The sequence below is a fragment of the Penicillium longicatenatum genome (genome assembly GCF_028827895.1).
Source record: "Penicillium longicatenatum strain IBT 33135 chromosome Unknown contig_7_segment0_segment0, whole genome shotgun sequence".
Lineage (NCBI taxonomy): Eukaryota > Fungi > Ascomycota > Eurotiomycetes > Eurotiales > Aspergillaceae > Penicillium > Penicillium longicatenatum.
The window spans coordinates 4558432-4570779 of NW_026643124.1; the positions used below are offsets into that span (position 1 = coordinate 4558432).

General features: G+C 48.8%; 7 protein-coding genes across 7 annotated transcripts; 2 read left to right on the plus strand and 5 right to left on the minus strand.

Annotated features, from left to right (window-relative positions):
• Window positions 1-410: 410 nt before the first annotated feature.
• N7484_011963 (sulfotransferase family protein) lies at window positions 411-1215 on the minus strand (the record flags this gene model as incomplete). Its single annotated transcript, XM_057122350.1, has 3 exons — window positions 411-878; window positions 948-1120; window positions 1173-1215. The coding sequence occupies 3 exons, from the start codon at window positions 1213-1215 to the stop codon at window positions 411-413; spliced, it is 684 nt and encodes a 227-aa protein (XP_056968104.1).
• Window positions 1216-2265: 1050 nt separating this feature from the next.
• On the minus strand, window positions 2266-2727 carry N7484_011964 (uncharacterized protein; the record flags this gene model as incomplete). Its single annotated transcript, XM_057122351.1, has 1 exon — window positions 2266-2727. The coding sequence occupies one exon, from the start codon at window positions 2725-2727 to the stop codon at window positions 2266-2268; it is 462 nt and encodes a 153-aa protein (XP_056968105.1).
• Window positions 2728-3140: 413 nt separating this feature from the next.
• xanG (cytochrome P450 monooxygenase xanG) lies at window positions 3141-4779 on the minus strand (the record flags this gene model as incomplete). Its single annotated transcript, XM_057122352.1, has 3 exons — window positions 3141-3194; window positions 3267-4115; window positions 4177-4779. The coding sequence occupies 3 exons, from the start codon at window positions 4777-4779 to the stop codon at window positions 3141-3143; spliced, it is 1506 nt and encodes a 501-aa protein (XP_056968106.1).
• A 1131-nt stretch (window positions 4780-5910) lies between these two features.
• On the minus strand, window positions 5911-6794 carry N7484_011966 (eukaryotic translation initiation factor 4E; the record flags this gene model as incomplete). The annotated part of the gene is made up of 3 exons (XM_057122353.1): window positions 5911-6378; window positions 6485-6556; window positions 6621-6794. 3 exons carry the CDS (start codon window positions 6792-6794, stop codon window positions 5911-5913), a joined length of 714 nt encoding a protein of 237 aa, XP_056968107.1.
• Window positions 6795-7346: 552 nt separating this feature from the next.
• N7484_011967 (Mpv17/PMP22 family protein) lies at window positions 7347-8106 on the minus strand (the record flags this gene model as incomplete). The annotated part of the gene is made up of 5 exons (XM_057122354.1): window positions 7347-7390; window positions 7462-7767; window positions 7823-7928; window positions 7983-8037; window positions 8096-8106. The coding sequence occupies 5 exons, from the start codon at window positions 8104-8106 to the stop codon at window positions 7347-7349; spliced, it is 522 nt and encodes a 173-aa protein (XP_056968108.1).
• Window positions 8107-8741: 635 nt separating this feature from the next.
• On the plus strand, window positions 8742-9740 carry N7484_011968 (40S ribosomal protein uS5; the record flags this gene model as incomplete). Its single annotated transcript, XM_057122355.1, has 3 exons — window positions 8742-9005; window positions 9166-9423; window positions 9483-9740. The coding sequence occupies 3 exons, from the start codon at window positions 8742-8744 to the stop codon at window positions 9738-9740; spliced, it is 780 nt and encodes a 259-aa protein (XP_056968109.1).
• A 596-nt stretch (window positions 9741-10336) lies between these two features.
• N7484_011969 (uncharacterized protein) lies at window positions 10337-11955 on the plus strand (the record flags this gene model as incomplete). The annotated part of the gene is made up of 3 exons (XM_057122356.1): window positions 10337-10442; window positions 10590-11484; window positions 11565-11955. 3 exons carry the CDS (start codon window positions 10337-10339, stop codon window positions 11953-11955), a joined length of 1392 nt encoding a protein of 463 aa, XP_056968110.1.
• Window positions 11956-12348: the final 393 nt, after the last annotated feature.

The window sequence follows — 12348 nt, forward strand, 5'->3', positions numbered from 1 at the left end:
CCACGCCGGCTAAGCATTTTATTAAAGTTGCATTTCCGTGCTTGGCAAGATGATCCTTGCAAGAACATCAGATCTAGTTGAAATCTACAGAAGATCATCACGTTGATCTCCAAGGTTACATAGGGCATGAGCATGGAGTAGGGCATTGCGCTCTCGGCCCCTATGAAGATCTCCGGTGAAACCTCGGACTTCACGACATAGCGGGCTACCATTAACTCCGCTCATTGCCAGGGAACTGAAACCGATGCGGGAAATCTCTCCGAGGCCGAACTTGCTGGCCAATGGGTGTGTTCACCACTTATATATATGGCCGGGGTCGCTAATCCTAACAAGTGCGCCGTTTATCCACAGGGGCTCGTGTGCTTCAGCCCCGGGAACCCAATTAATATTCAGCTGATTATTGTGATTATCTAGATCATCGTCTCATTCAATCCCCTCTGAACGTTCTTCTTGTACCTTGTCCAATCATCTTTCCGTGGAAATCCCTCATTAGGAATCTCTTTCCCCCGAAAACGACAAAGCGGCTGCCACCCCTCTGCGATATTAACTTCAAGAAAGTCTTCTGGTCGGGATTTCATAAGTTGACGCACATGCTCATTGTGCTCAACAAACAGCTGGCGCGCATTGGCTCCAAAGTCATCCTTCCAAACATAGGTCTGGATCTTGCGAACCATTTCATTACGTGCGAACCGGGTTGACTGGGTATTATCTTCTGTTTCAGTCCCAGCTTTCTTTTCCGCTTTCCACGCATGCAAAAGCGTGTTTTCCATTGACTTTATCCATCCATCTTGGTCGCGGGTTAGTAGGACCACTTTGGCCGAAGGATACGAGGCTATTAGCTCGTCGGAGAACCTAGCGGCGGGGTAATCGCTCACTGCCTAGGGGGCGAATGTATATCAGTATTTTTCTTCCTCGTTTCCAAGGCTGCTGGGTAGGTTAGAGTTTACCATGTACTCGCTTCCGAAAAGCTTAGCGAAGTCCTCTCGGTCCACGCGGTTGCCTTGCCCTGCAAATCTGGCATCCATGGCTCTGGACCAGAAATTATGGTCACCTCTTAAAAAGTTCTCCTTCATGTGATAGACCTTTCCGTAGCCAATTAGTTCAAGAGCGCTTGCGAGACCTGGCAGTGTTAGTAGTTTTGTTACGATCCCCCCTGGGATTGCGTTGCTTACTCTGGGTACCCGTTCTGGGTAGGCCCAGGACGAGGATCTCCATCTGGGCAGTATTGGCTTCCTCACTCTGATGAACTACAGATGTGAGAAGCTTTTTTTGTTACAGTTCTAGCAGAAAAGAGCGACTTCAAGAGACAATTAGTACTTCCTGAATCTTCCGTTGAAGACCACAGGTCACAAGAGCGGATCTCCGGTTGCCCCCGCGAGAGCTGAGTCAGATCGCATTAAAAGAACTGCAAATCAGCGTGAAGATTTGACTTTATCATCCTTTAGGCAGAATAGAGTCATGGAGAGGGGTGTCAAAGATAGCAAGGGGCAAGATGAGCTCCGATGGGCCTTGAATTATAGATCGTCGACGTCATGGCAGTTGCTACTTAAGCGGGGATGAAGCTATCCGTACATCACAATGCACATTCTTCGGAATCATAATTTAGCATCACGGGCCAGACCATCTTTGCCATACCGAGCTTGAAGTCCAATTTGACCAAGCCCTGGATCCAGATCATTTCGTGGTCTTACTCAATATTCAGCACGTATCAACCATCCACAAAGCCACTAACAGACAATGCTTTCTGGCCTTGGTTAGTGTCTAGGAGCAGCCCCGTAGAACATGACGGACCAAGGTGATAATTTGAAGGATGAAAAGCAGCACAATCCCTGCACTTGATTATATTTGTACGATTGAATTCCTCCTCAGTGAGCTCGATCCCCGAGGCTGTGGAAGCCTACCAAACATGGTGAAAAGAAAGAACTTGAATGGATGTGTACGAACAGTTCTCAAGTACCTCGCCACAAGCCACCTAGACACTTGAAAGCACCGTTCAATCCAAGACACAGTGAAACTTTGTAGGCCAATTACCATCTAGCGGCTCCATCCATCCATATTCTATTGCCTCAGAAACGAACGATGCTGCTTCGGCACTGAGAAGTCTGCATACGATATACATGGTAGCGTCGATTCCAGCACTGATTCCTCCAGATGATATAATCTGCACTTTGGTTCCTTTCATCACTCCTCCATCGACGAATCGTCGATGTACCACTTGTGTTGTGGGTTTGGCTTGGTCGTGAACAGAGCAAAGTTCTCCCAATTTTATAGGGCGAGATGGTGCGTTGTGGCCGTTAATCCGGATAGAATGCCTGCTGCGGTTAGAAGTAATGCACCCGTACAGACGGAGAAGAGAATGCGAGAGCGGGAAGGTTCTGAAGTGGTATATCGGCGAATTAGATCCAGTTCCGGGATGTCGGGGTCTTTGATCAACTGTTGTATCATTGATAGTGAAGGACCGGGGACTATGAGGATATCGTACTCTGTGATCTTATCCAGAACATCTGGTAATAGGATGTCGGGTTCGATGTGAAGGAAAGTAGCTGTGTGAACTATACTCTTTTGTGCAATCGTCGTGACTTTGAAAACGGGATCGGGATCGTCTGACTTGTGGTTGTAAGTGACATGCAATATCACTTGCATCGGGCCTGTACAGTCGAGAATATCGGCGCCCTCATGAATCAGCACGGCGACCTTGTAATAGTTCTTCGGAGGCGGTTCTGACATGCTGATCATTGGATCAAGGCTTCGTTTAGACGTATCGCCTGGAAAGAAGACGTCTGGCTCAACTCAAAAGTCAGGCAGAAATAGCAGGTGGCTTTCCCCTCATACTTTATGCTTTGAAATTATGGTATGAAGGATAGACTCTCGCTGGCGCCGACATAGCCATGCTTCGTTTCTGTACTACGTCCGTTGCTACCCATATTTGCCGGTGACAGAGTTCAGATTTAGGTCCAATGTGACTAATGATGTGTGCCCGGTAGGAAGAGGCTGATTTATCATCTATAGCGGTAGATACAAGTCTGCTGACAGTCTCCATCCTATAGATCTGACCAGAGTTCTTGAGAAGGAGACACTGTCTGTCATGGTGGAGCTATCAGAGCTAGCTCACCCGGGTCGATACCTTCCATCCGCTGCTTTCATTTCCTCTCTTGCAGGATCACGCGAAGCATCAATGGCGCTAATATCCCACCCTGTCAAGATATCAGCCGAGAACTTACTTTAGATGTAGGGGTCGCGTCATATGTGTTTCCAAATCCACTCACCGATGTCAATTTCAGTTCATAGGTTGGATCAACCGTCCACTCGATTCGCCGGACCATCTCGAATAGCAGGATCTTCATCTGCAGGACCGCAAAGCCTTGGCCAAGGCATTTCCGAGAGTGTGCATTGAATGCAATGAAGTGGCACTGCGTCGTTTTGCTACGGACTGCATTTTGAATCGTTTTCACATCGCTTCCCCAGCGCTCTGGGATGAATTCTCGGGCTGTGGGACCCCATATTTGTGTGTCTGTGTGTACACCGAACGCATTCCAACCTACCCATGTGTGGTTTGGGATCACGATGTCGCCACCTATAACGGCCTTGGACGTTGTAACTCGATTGATGAGTTGGGAGACTGGGGGATAAAGGCGGAGAAGCTCGAGGACGACAGCGAATAGGTAGGGCATTGAGTTCACGTCCTCAGTTGAGGGGTTGAGCATGTCCATGGCGAGGATCTCGGCTCGGAGCTTGTTCTGAATGGGTTGGTTATTGCCCAGTTCCCAGAAGGCGGAGTTCAGGAGCTGCTGTGCGTTTTCGTGGGCGGTTAGGAAAGTGACTTTGAGGTTATTGCGGTATTGTTCTTCAGTGATTTTTCCTTCTTTGAGAGCACGATCGAGTAGGTCAACTACTTGCTCCGTACCATTACCTTCGTGGGTTGCTGGTGCGCGTTTTCGGACGGTCTCGCAAAGAAGATCGCCAAATTCTTGCATGATTGCGAATGCCACCTTCCGCTGGGGGAACAGAGAAGGGAATTTGTCCAGGTCAGGGAAGTTGAAGAAGAGAGGCTTGAAGAGAGTCCTTTTGATGATCGTCTGCAGTTCTTCGAGACGCTGCCCGGGCTTTTCCAGAGACTGGTTTTGTCAGTATAAACAGCCCCAAAGTAGACTGATAAAGCTCTTCTCGTAGACATACCTCAAGATCGACGCCCATAAAATTCAACCCCATACAGCTCAGCGCCCATCGTTGAATGATAGCATTAACAGGGACGCCCACCTCTCCCTTTTGCTGTTCACCTAACAGAATATCAACAAATAACCTCGACTTCTCCAACAGCGGTCCTGAATCCGTGATCCGCCTCTGCAAACCAGGCTTCATAATCGAAGTAAAAAGCCTCCAATTCTCCCCATGTGCATTGATAATATTGTCACCAACCAGTGCCGCAATGACACTCCACGGGATCTTCTTCTGGCTCCCCGCTTTCGCGTACACATCTTCATGTCGGAACATATCCACAAGGTACGATGGCCGTGTCACGAGAACGTTCCATCGGCCCGCGAACCAAATTTGAACGGCACCATACTTCTCGAGAGGTGGTCGGAGCCAGCGGTCATAGATTGTGTCTTGGCCCATATCGCTCCAGAGGCCTATAAGGGATATGTAGATAGGAACTGTGGGAATATTTTTGGGCATATCGGATGGTATGCGAATATACCAATATAGGATTAAGAGTGCTGTGACGAGTAGGATGAGTATGCCTCGGGTCCAGCTTAGAGCTGGGACAGATACTGTCTCCATGTTGAGATATCGCGATGTGTGGTGGCAAGGGCAAGGCTGCAAACGGGAAAATCAAGTTTTAGTAAAGAAACCAGCAGCCAGGCTCAAGTGTTCGATTGTGCATTTATGGCAAATACAGTAGAATTATCTGCGACTATGCTGACTACCGCCGCTTCACGCGGAAGATCCATTGACGGGCATGAGGGGCAGGTTGGGAACACAGACTTCTTGTTGATGAGACATGCTGACCCAATTCTGTGACATTGTCAAGCCACATCCATGGTGTTTGTATATCTGAGCTCATCTTGTGTTACGGGAATTAAAAAGGTAAAGCTGGATTCCCAATGCTTCGAAGGGACGACTTATCCTCCCAGTTGCGCGGTCATGTAGCAAGATTTGGATCGTATGTCCACGGGTACATCCACGACCTCAGTGAATTATCTGAATATGACAAATTAATAGCTCATTAAAGGTCATTGTGAACGGATTACTTTACTTGCCCCGCCGGGGGCGTTGCGAGAGTGGGAAGATTGTCGATGGAGATATATATAAAAGGAGGGAGGATACCCGGCAATATATAACGAACAAATTGATACGGAGGTTCAGACCGGTCCCAGAACTTCAGATGAATATGGAACAATACGCTGGGCAATTGACAATCTACGTTAATCTTTGAAAGCTACAGACCACAGATAACCCTGGATTGTTTGAATCGAGAGCACCTCGCTCTGATCTACTTGTGGAATTTGACATTCATCAATTCATAATAAATTGAATATACTATAATGACGTACTTTCTAAACAACAGACCAGCATGGCCAACGACATATGCCTCATAAAATGCGTTTGGTAGGGTAAGATACATGTCGCAAGCAATCAGGGTCGTCACTGGGAAAAAATAAAAAGAAAAAAATAAGGAAAATCTTGCCGACGAAGCAAGAAAATGCAGCAGGTGCTAAGAGACTGCCAGGTGGGAATCATTGACTTTTTTCCTTCATTCTGCAACTCCGCTCTCAAGCCCAGGCCACATGGGGAAATCACCATAAGATGAGACCCCGACTTGAGCACCATATCTCCCTTGTTAATAACGTGGATACCATATCAAAGGCGAAATTGAAATAAATCCCTTGTGTCCTCGATTCGATCCGATGCTTAAACGGTGTACTTGGCCTTGGCACGGGTGCTACCACTGTGCGCGCTGTCGGTGTGGCCGGAGAACTCCACCACGTCCGCCTCCTTAAGGCGGAGCACGTCCTTGAACCGCGCACCAATGGCCTCCAACACCTCCTTGCCCTGAGCGGGGGTACGGGCACTCTTGTCGCCAGGAATGCCCTTGCCGACGGTACGTGTCCACAGACCGACACGGTAGAAACCCTTGCGAACGTTGACGACCACTCCCATCACCTCGTTGTCATCGTCGGCCTCCAGTGTCTCGCCAATTGCAGAAAGCTGCGCGTGCAGCCAGAGATCATCGATCGGGACGGAGCGCTTGTCCTTGAACTGGTATGACCACTTGCCACCGTGCTTGTTCTGCGCGTCCTCCCATTCCGGTCGTACGCCCTTCTTGAAGAGGTGGTAGTCGGCCTTGAGGCCCAGCTCGGAGGTGGGAGTAATGTTGTTCTATGAGAAAATGTGAGGGTTAGTGGTTATGTAATATATCTCTCTCCCTGTTGAACAGGTCCGAATGCATAATTTGTGGTTCTCGGCCGTCGGGTTGGGCACATACGTAGATGCCCCAGAATTCCTCCACGGAGCTGAATGTAACGACTTCCTTAAGCAAATCATTCCAGTTATCGCCCTAGTTATCATCGAGGTCAGCGATTGGGAGATTCGGTCGAAGTGGCAAGCGATGAAAAACGGACCTTGCCGCTGGGGGGCTTGGTGAACCAGAGTGTCCACTCATGCATGAGCGGGTGCTTGACGTTGAAGTTCTCAGGGTTGTGGAAGACGGTCACGAGCTCATCGGCCGAGGGACCAACGGCGGGAGCAGTGTTCTCGTCAGCCACGGGGTGGCCGTTCTCTGCGACGGCGGCCATGATGGGGTTGGTGGGAGATGAAAGAAGAAGGTCGGGATTTTTGGGTTGTATCGGATAAGCGCTAATGCTGAAAGAGCAAGAGCAAATGAGAGGCCGGAGAAGTGAGATGAAACAGAGAGATCTGCTCCAGGCAGTCCAGGCAATATAGCGTGGGGGAGAAAAGAGGTTGTTGGGCAACACGATAGGGACCCGCACCGAAGTTTTGAAGTTCGAGATTCAATTCCGCTCAAAAAAAGCGGCGAAAAACTCTTGCCTCTTTGGGTCGGGCCGCACAGCCCTAATACAGTATAGCCATCACCAGAGGCCAGTAGATCAGTATTGAATTCGTTCTGTTTGCGAATATACATCTTTTATGAAAATAACTCCATGAAGTCCCATTTCCAGCACACAAAAAAAGAAATTCCCTTATAGTCATGTTATATATACAGAAACAGAAACCCAGCATAGAGATCAGACCAAACCGACCGAAGACCCTCTATAAGGAATGCTAATGACCCGCCAATAAAGCATAGAAAGTTAATGTAAAAGATCTCAAAGGTAAGTAAATCAGCTCTACTCTTCACCGCTGTTTAGCAGGCTCAGGAAGCAGTTCCATCCTAAAGGAAATCAGTACAGAATTGACAAAGAGATGACCCAATAACAGTCAAAGATGTTAAAAACCACTCACCTAAGCTGACCACATTAACCACAAGAACACGCATGTCTAAGGGTACAAATGTGAAGTTCACAGCCTGCACAAATGGCCAGACCAGCAGGTTGGCCTTATAGCTGGGAACCCAGGAATGGCGCAACTTCTCCATTACGTCAGATCCCTCCATGATGGACATTGAAGATAGGAAACAGGTTAACTGGATCGGAGCAAACACCATTTGATCCGCTGCAACACGGGCAATGGTGGTGCCGGCTCTGCTCTTAAGGTTTATGTGACGCTGGAGGATACGGTACCATTGGGTGGCAGCAGGGCCGAATACAGCTAAGAACATTGAATGAGTACGCCATTGGGATATCATAGAGGGGACGCGACTCACCTCCACCGTAGAGAGCCATGCGACCGGTGCGCGCAAAGTCATGTTTCTCGAGACCTCGGCGGTCAACGGCCTGCTGCGCTAGGATGTCTCCGCTGCCGAACAATACCTGTATGGTATATTAGACGTAATCGAGGGGTTGAATTCGAAGAGGAGACCGTACCGCACTGCTGATGCTTGTGGTCAAAATGGGCCTTGCAGCCAATTTGGCTTGGTACCTGCATCGATCATCTCGGTCAGTAAAGATAAGGAAATGGGAAAGGGAGATAAACAAACCAGCGCAACATTGTGTGAAAGAAGACGTTGTAGAGGAGGAGATAAGACTCTAAAATGCAATACAATGCTATCAACAAAGGAGTTCAGGAATGAGGGTTCAAGTGGAAGATCAAGACTGGGGCAATGACATCTTTAAATTGCGGAGTCAACTTTGCCCGCTCAACAGGATTTAGTGCAAAGTCCACACTCCCGACCCCGAATTAGGAAACCGATCCGACGGGATAGGATCGGTTTTTCGTACATAAACGGAGGCGACATTGAAGATGATGTAATTTGAGAAAATTATTGCACTTTGAATTCACCTCGCTAAATTGTTCATCGATTTCTTGAACGTCTCTATACTATATTGCAAGTTTATCCATAACAGTACTGATATCCCTGATGAAGATCTTGAACCCAAGTGGATCCGTCACCTGACCAGAAGATGACTTATCTAATCATATGCACGTGCCATCAAATCCAGACGCCTTCTTACATAATACCCGTTCTTTCACCTCGAAACAGTAATAGGGCTAGGGCACCGCATAGGGCAGCCCGCCTCGCTTAGCTTCCACCCGCAAATTTCGGTGCCAAACACCCGTATCGAAGTCTCCGACGACCAATTCGACAAAACAACCCCTTCCCGTCGCCCTCACATACATCCAAAATGGCTGACGCTGCTCCCCGTGGACGTGGTGGATTCGGTTCGCGTGGCGACCGTGGTGGTGACCGTGGCCGTGGTCGCCGTGGTCGTGGCCGCCGTGGAGGCAAGCAGGAGGAGAAGGAGTGGCAGCCCGTCACCAAGCTCGGCCGTCTCGTCAAGGCCGGCAAGATCACCAGCATGGAGCAGATCTACCTCCACTCTCTGCCCGTCAAGGAGTACCAGATTGTGGACTTCTTCCTGCCCAAGCTCAAGGATGAGGTTATGAAGGTACGACTACGACAACCGATCAAACGCGCGCACAATTGGGAATCGCAGAACCGCAAGGGAATGAAATCTCAATGCGACCCTCGACCGCCTTAGATCGCGAGAGCGCAACCGCATTACCTTGGGATATTCAAGACTAATTCGATGTTTTCTCGAACTATAGATCAAGCCCGTCCAGAAGCAGACCCGTGCCGGTCAGCGTACCCGTTTCAAGGCCATCGTTCTCATCGGTGACGGTGAGGGCCACATCGGTCTCGGAATCAAGACCTCCAAGGAAGTCGCTACCGCCATCCGTGCTGCTATCACCATTGCCAAGCTCGCTGTCCTCCCCGTCCGCCGCGGATACTGGGGCTCCAACCTTGGTGAGCCTCACTCTCTGCCCGTGAAGCAGAGTGGAAAGTGTGGTTCCGTCTCCGTCCGTGTATGTGCAATCTTTGATCCGACAGGTTTTTGGCTACCTCTTACTAATGACCGCTTCAGCTCATTCCCGCTCCCCGTGGTACCGGCCTTGTCGCCTCCCCCGCCGTCAAGCGTCTGCTCCAGCTCGCCGGTGTCGAGGATGCTTACACCTCCTCTTCCGGTTCCACCAAGACCCTCGAGAACACCCTCAAGGCCACCTTCGTTGCCGTCGTCAACACCTACGGCTTCCTCACTCCCAACCTCTGGAAGGAGACTAAGCTCATCCGCTCTCCTCTTGAGGAGTTCGGTGATGTTCTGCGCCAGGGCAAGAAGTACTAGGCTATTGAGAATGATGCACGCATGATTTAGTTCCGAGTTTCTTTACCACCCCCCCAAATTTAAAAGGTGTTTTTTATTGTGCTGGATCAAAAAAATGACTTGCGGGTTTGATTTCTCCCCCAGAAGGCTCCATGGATGTATTTAACGGGAAGGGAAAAGAGAAAAAGCAAGTCCAGTATCAGCCATTACCTCTTTCATGAGTAAACGTAGGTTCTTCTGGAATGTCTAGTATCATGATTTTGCAATGCTAGGTTCATGGTAGTCAACTCGAATTTGTTGATCGCACTGTATGGAAACACCAATCATGGTCTGACAATCCCTCAGCGCTAGGACCTCGACAAGCTCAGCTGATCCAGCTCCATGAACGTCATCCTTGATTGACTTAGCCATCCTATGCTTGTCTATATCATAGGTAGTATGGTAGATATACATAGTGGTCATGGTTGAAATACCACCGATTCGATCTATGGCCTAACAGCTCCTGCCTCAACAAGGCCGCCATGGGATCTCACACTCAGTCGCTCTTTTCTTTTCTCATGTTGACCACTTGATGTCTTCTGTTTCAACACACTCACTATAACTGATTTCATTCCGCCATGGACGATCACCCAGAACACTGGAGTTGCACCCTCATGGGATGGCTGTTCTGGAAAGATGCAGAAGCTTATCAGGAACGAATGAGCAATCCAGTACTGGATGAGGGTAAAAGCTTCTTAAACTTTTCACACCGTCATCTACTTTCTAATTTCATTTTATATCCTTTGGTTTCTTTTTTCCTCAACCTCCTGCCCTTACCATCCTGCTTCCCGTGCCCAACAAGACCAAGGAACTAAAATTAACATACCGCAGAGCTCGACCTCGATCTCGACCTCAACCTCCATAAATGCTTTCCATTCAACCTGGGTCCTGAAGAAGGGCCGCACGCCAAGGAACAAGGAAAGGTGCAAAATATAGACAGAGAGAAGAATCCACTGGAAGAACCAGAAGTAACTCCAACTTCCAAACGTCGTCGCAAGCTCAGCATGTCCGACATCAAAGGCGTTTCTGGTCTTCGCCGCAACAAGACTGTGACAGCGGCAACGTCTCGTCTCCGAGATTTGGGCCATCGTGTTCGTTCTCCGTCGCCAACTCGACCGCCCCATCCATTTGGTTCGCCACGTACGCTACAGTTGCCCTCTCTGAAGAAGAAGCTTCCGCCGCGACAGACAAGAATCGAAAAGAGAGTGGTGCCAGCTTCACCTCCCCGTTCTGTGTCGCGACTCCATGTCTCAACTTCGATGCCAACTTCTCCCTGCCTGTCTACCACTCCACTGACGACCTGTGTAAGCTCAGATGCAGGAGTCACCGAGTACGACACTGAAATCGCAACACTGGAAAACCCACTGCTTAAATTTCGTGGTGGCTCTAATTGGTCTATGATTCCACGGAATAGAGAAAGACTTAGGCTTGATCTGTTCTGGCCCTATCACTTCAATAGAGATGACGATGTCGGACCGCGCACTTACGATGAGTTGAAATATCTCTGCGAGTTCTGGAACCTGCGCTCGCTCAAGATCACCGGGATGATGCAGTCGTTTCAAAGGTGTATTTGGCGAGCTGTGTGGTTGAACCCGGAGCTGGATGAGCTTGAGCTCGAGATGGTATTGGAGCCGGAGATTGTCAATCGGATCCTTCAGGACAAATGGAAAGACATCAAGGAGGGGTGGGCCATTGATGAAAGCACGGGTGGTGGACCAGTTTATTTGTGAGTTCTTTTCCCAATTGCTTGAACGTATGGCATACGGGACGTGAAGGAACCTTGCATAGGTCGCTGATTATTTCAAGTGGAAATCATGGCAGTGGTGAACTACACCGTGATATCGGATATGGAGAATACCTTGACAAGAATTGCATCGAAGTTGCCAAAGTCCTTGCTATGCAAATGGGAAGAACGAGTCGCCGCCTTTCAATCCGGAAACTTACATTGAGCGGATTTGTTATCGATGCTGATCCGATCATTCAGTGGTTTGATCCCAAGAAGTTGCGATACCTTCATTTCAAGGGTCGGTGCATTGATGCTGGGCTCTGGCTGCCACTGTCTATGAAGGGAGTCTCTGTTCAATATCCCCAGGAAAGTGATTTACGAGCTGTACCAGTTGGTATTGTCAATATTGACTTGCAGAAAGACTTGAATGCCGAGGTGATTGGTGGAAAGAAGATAATTGAAACAGGGTAAATATTGTCAATGTTGATTTGAGCTGGGGTGATTTGACGGAAAGGCCATTAAAACAGCACAGGCATTGATGGGGAGTATGGGTCATTATTGCTCGGTATTCTTTTACGGCTAAGGCGCTACGGATAGTTTTACAGGAGTTGCAGCGAGGATTATCTGAAGCTTTTGATTCATGGAGTGAACGCGGGCAAGTGCCCACTAAGGCATGGATTATTTTACATGCAGCATAACCGAAATGAATCCGATAAAACGAAAATCAGTCTGGCCTTTCTCAATCTGGTAACCTGGATCGTAAGCAACGCTTAACCATAATCCATCAAGTCCTGTAAACTGTTTTGGTCCCCGTGACAATTTGATCACTGCAGCACCTTTCGTGTTCTGTGGGAGGAAGTGGAG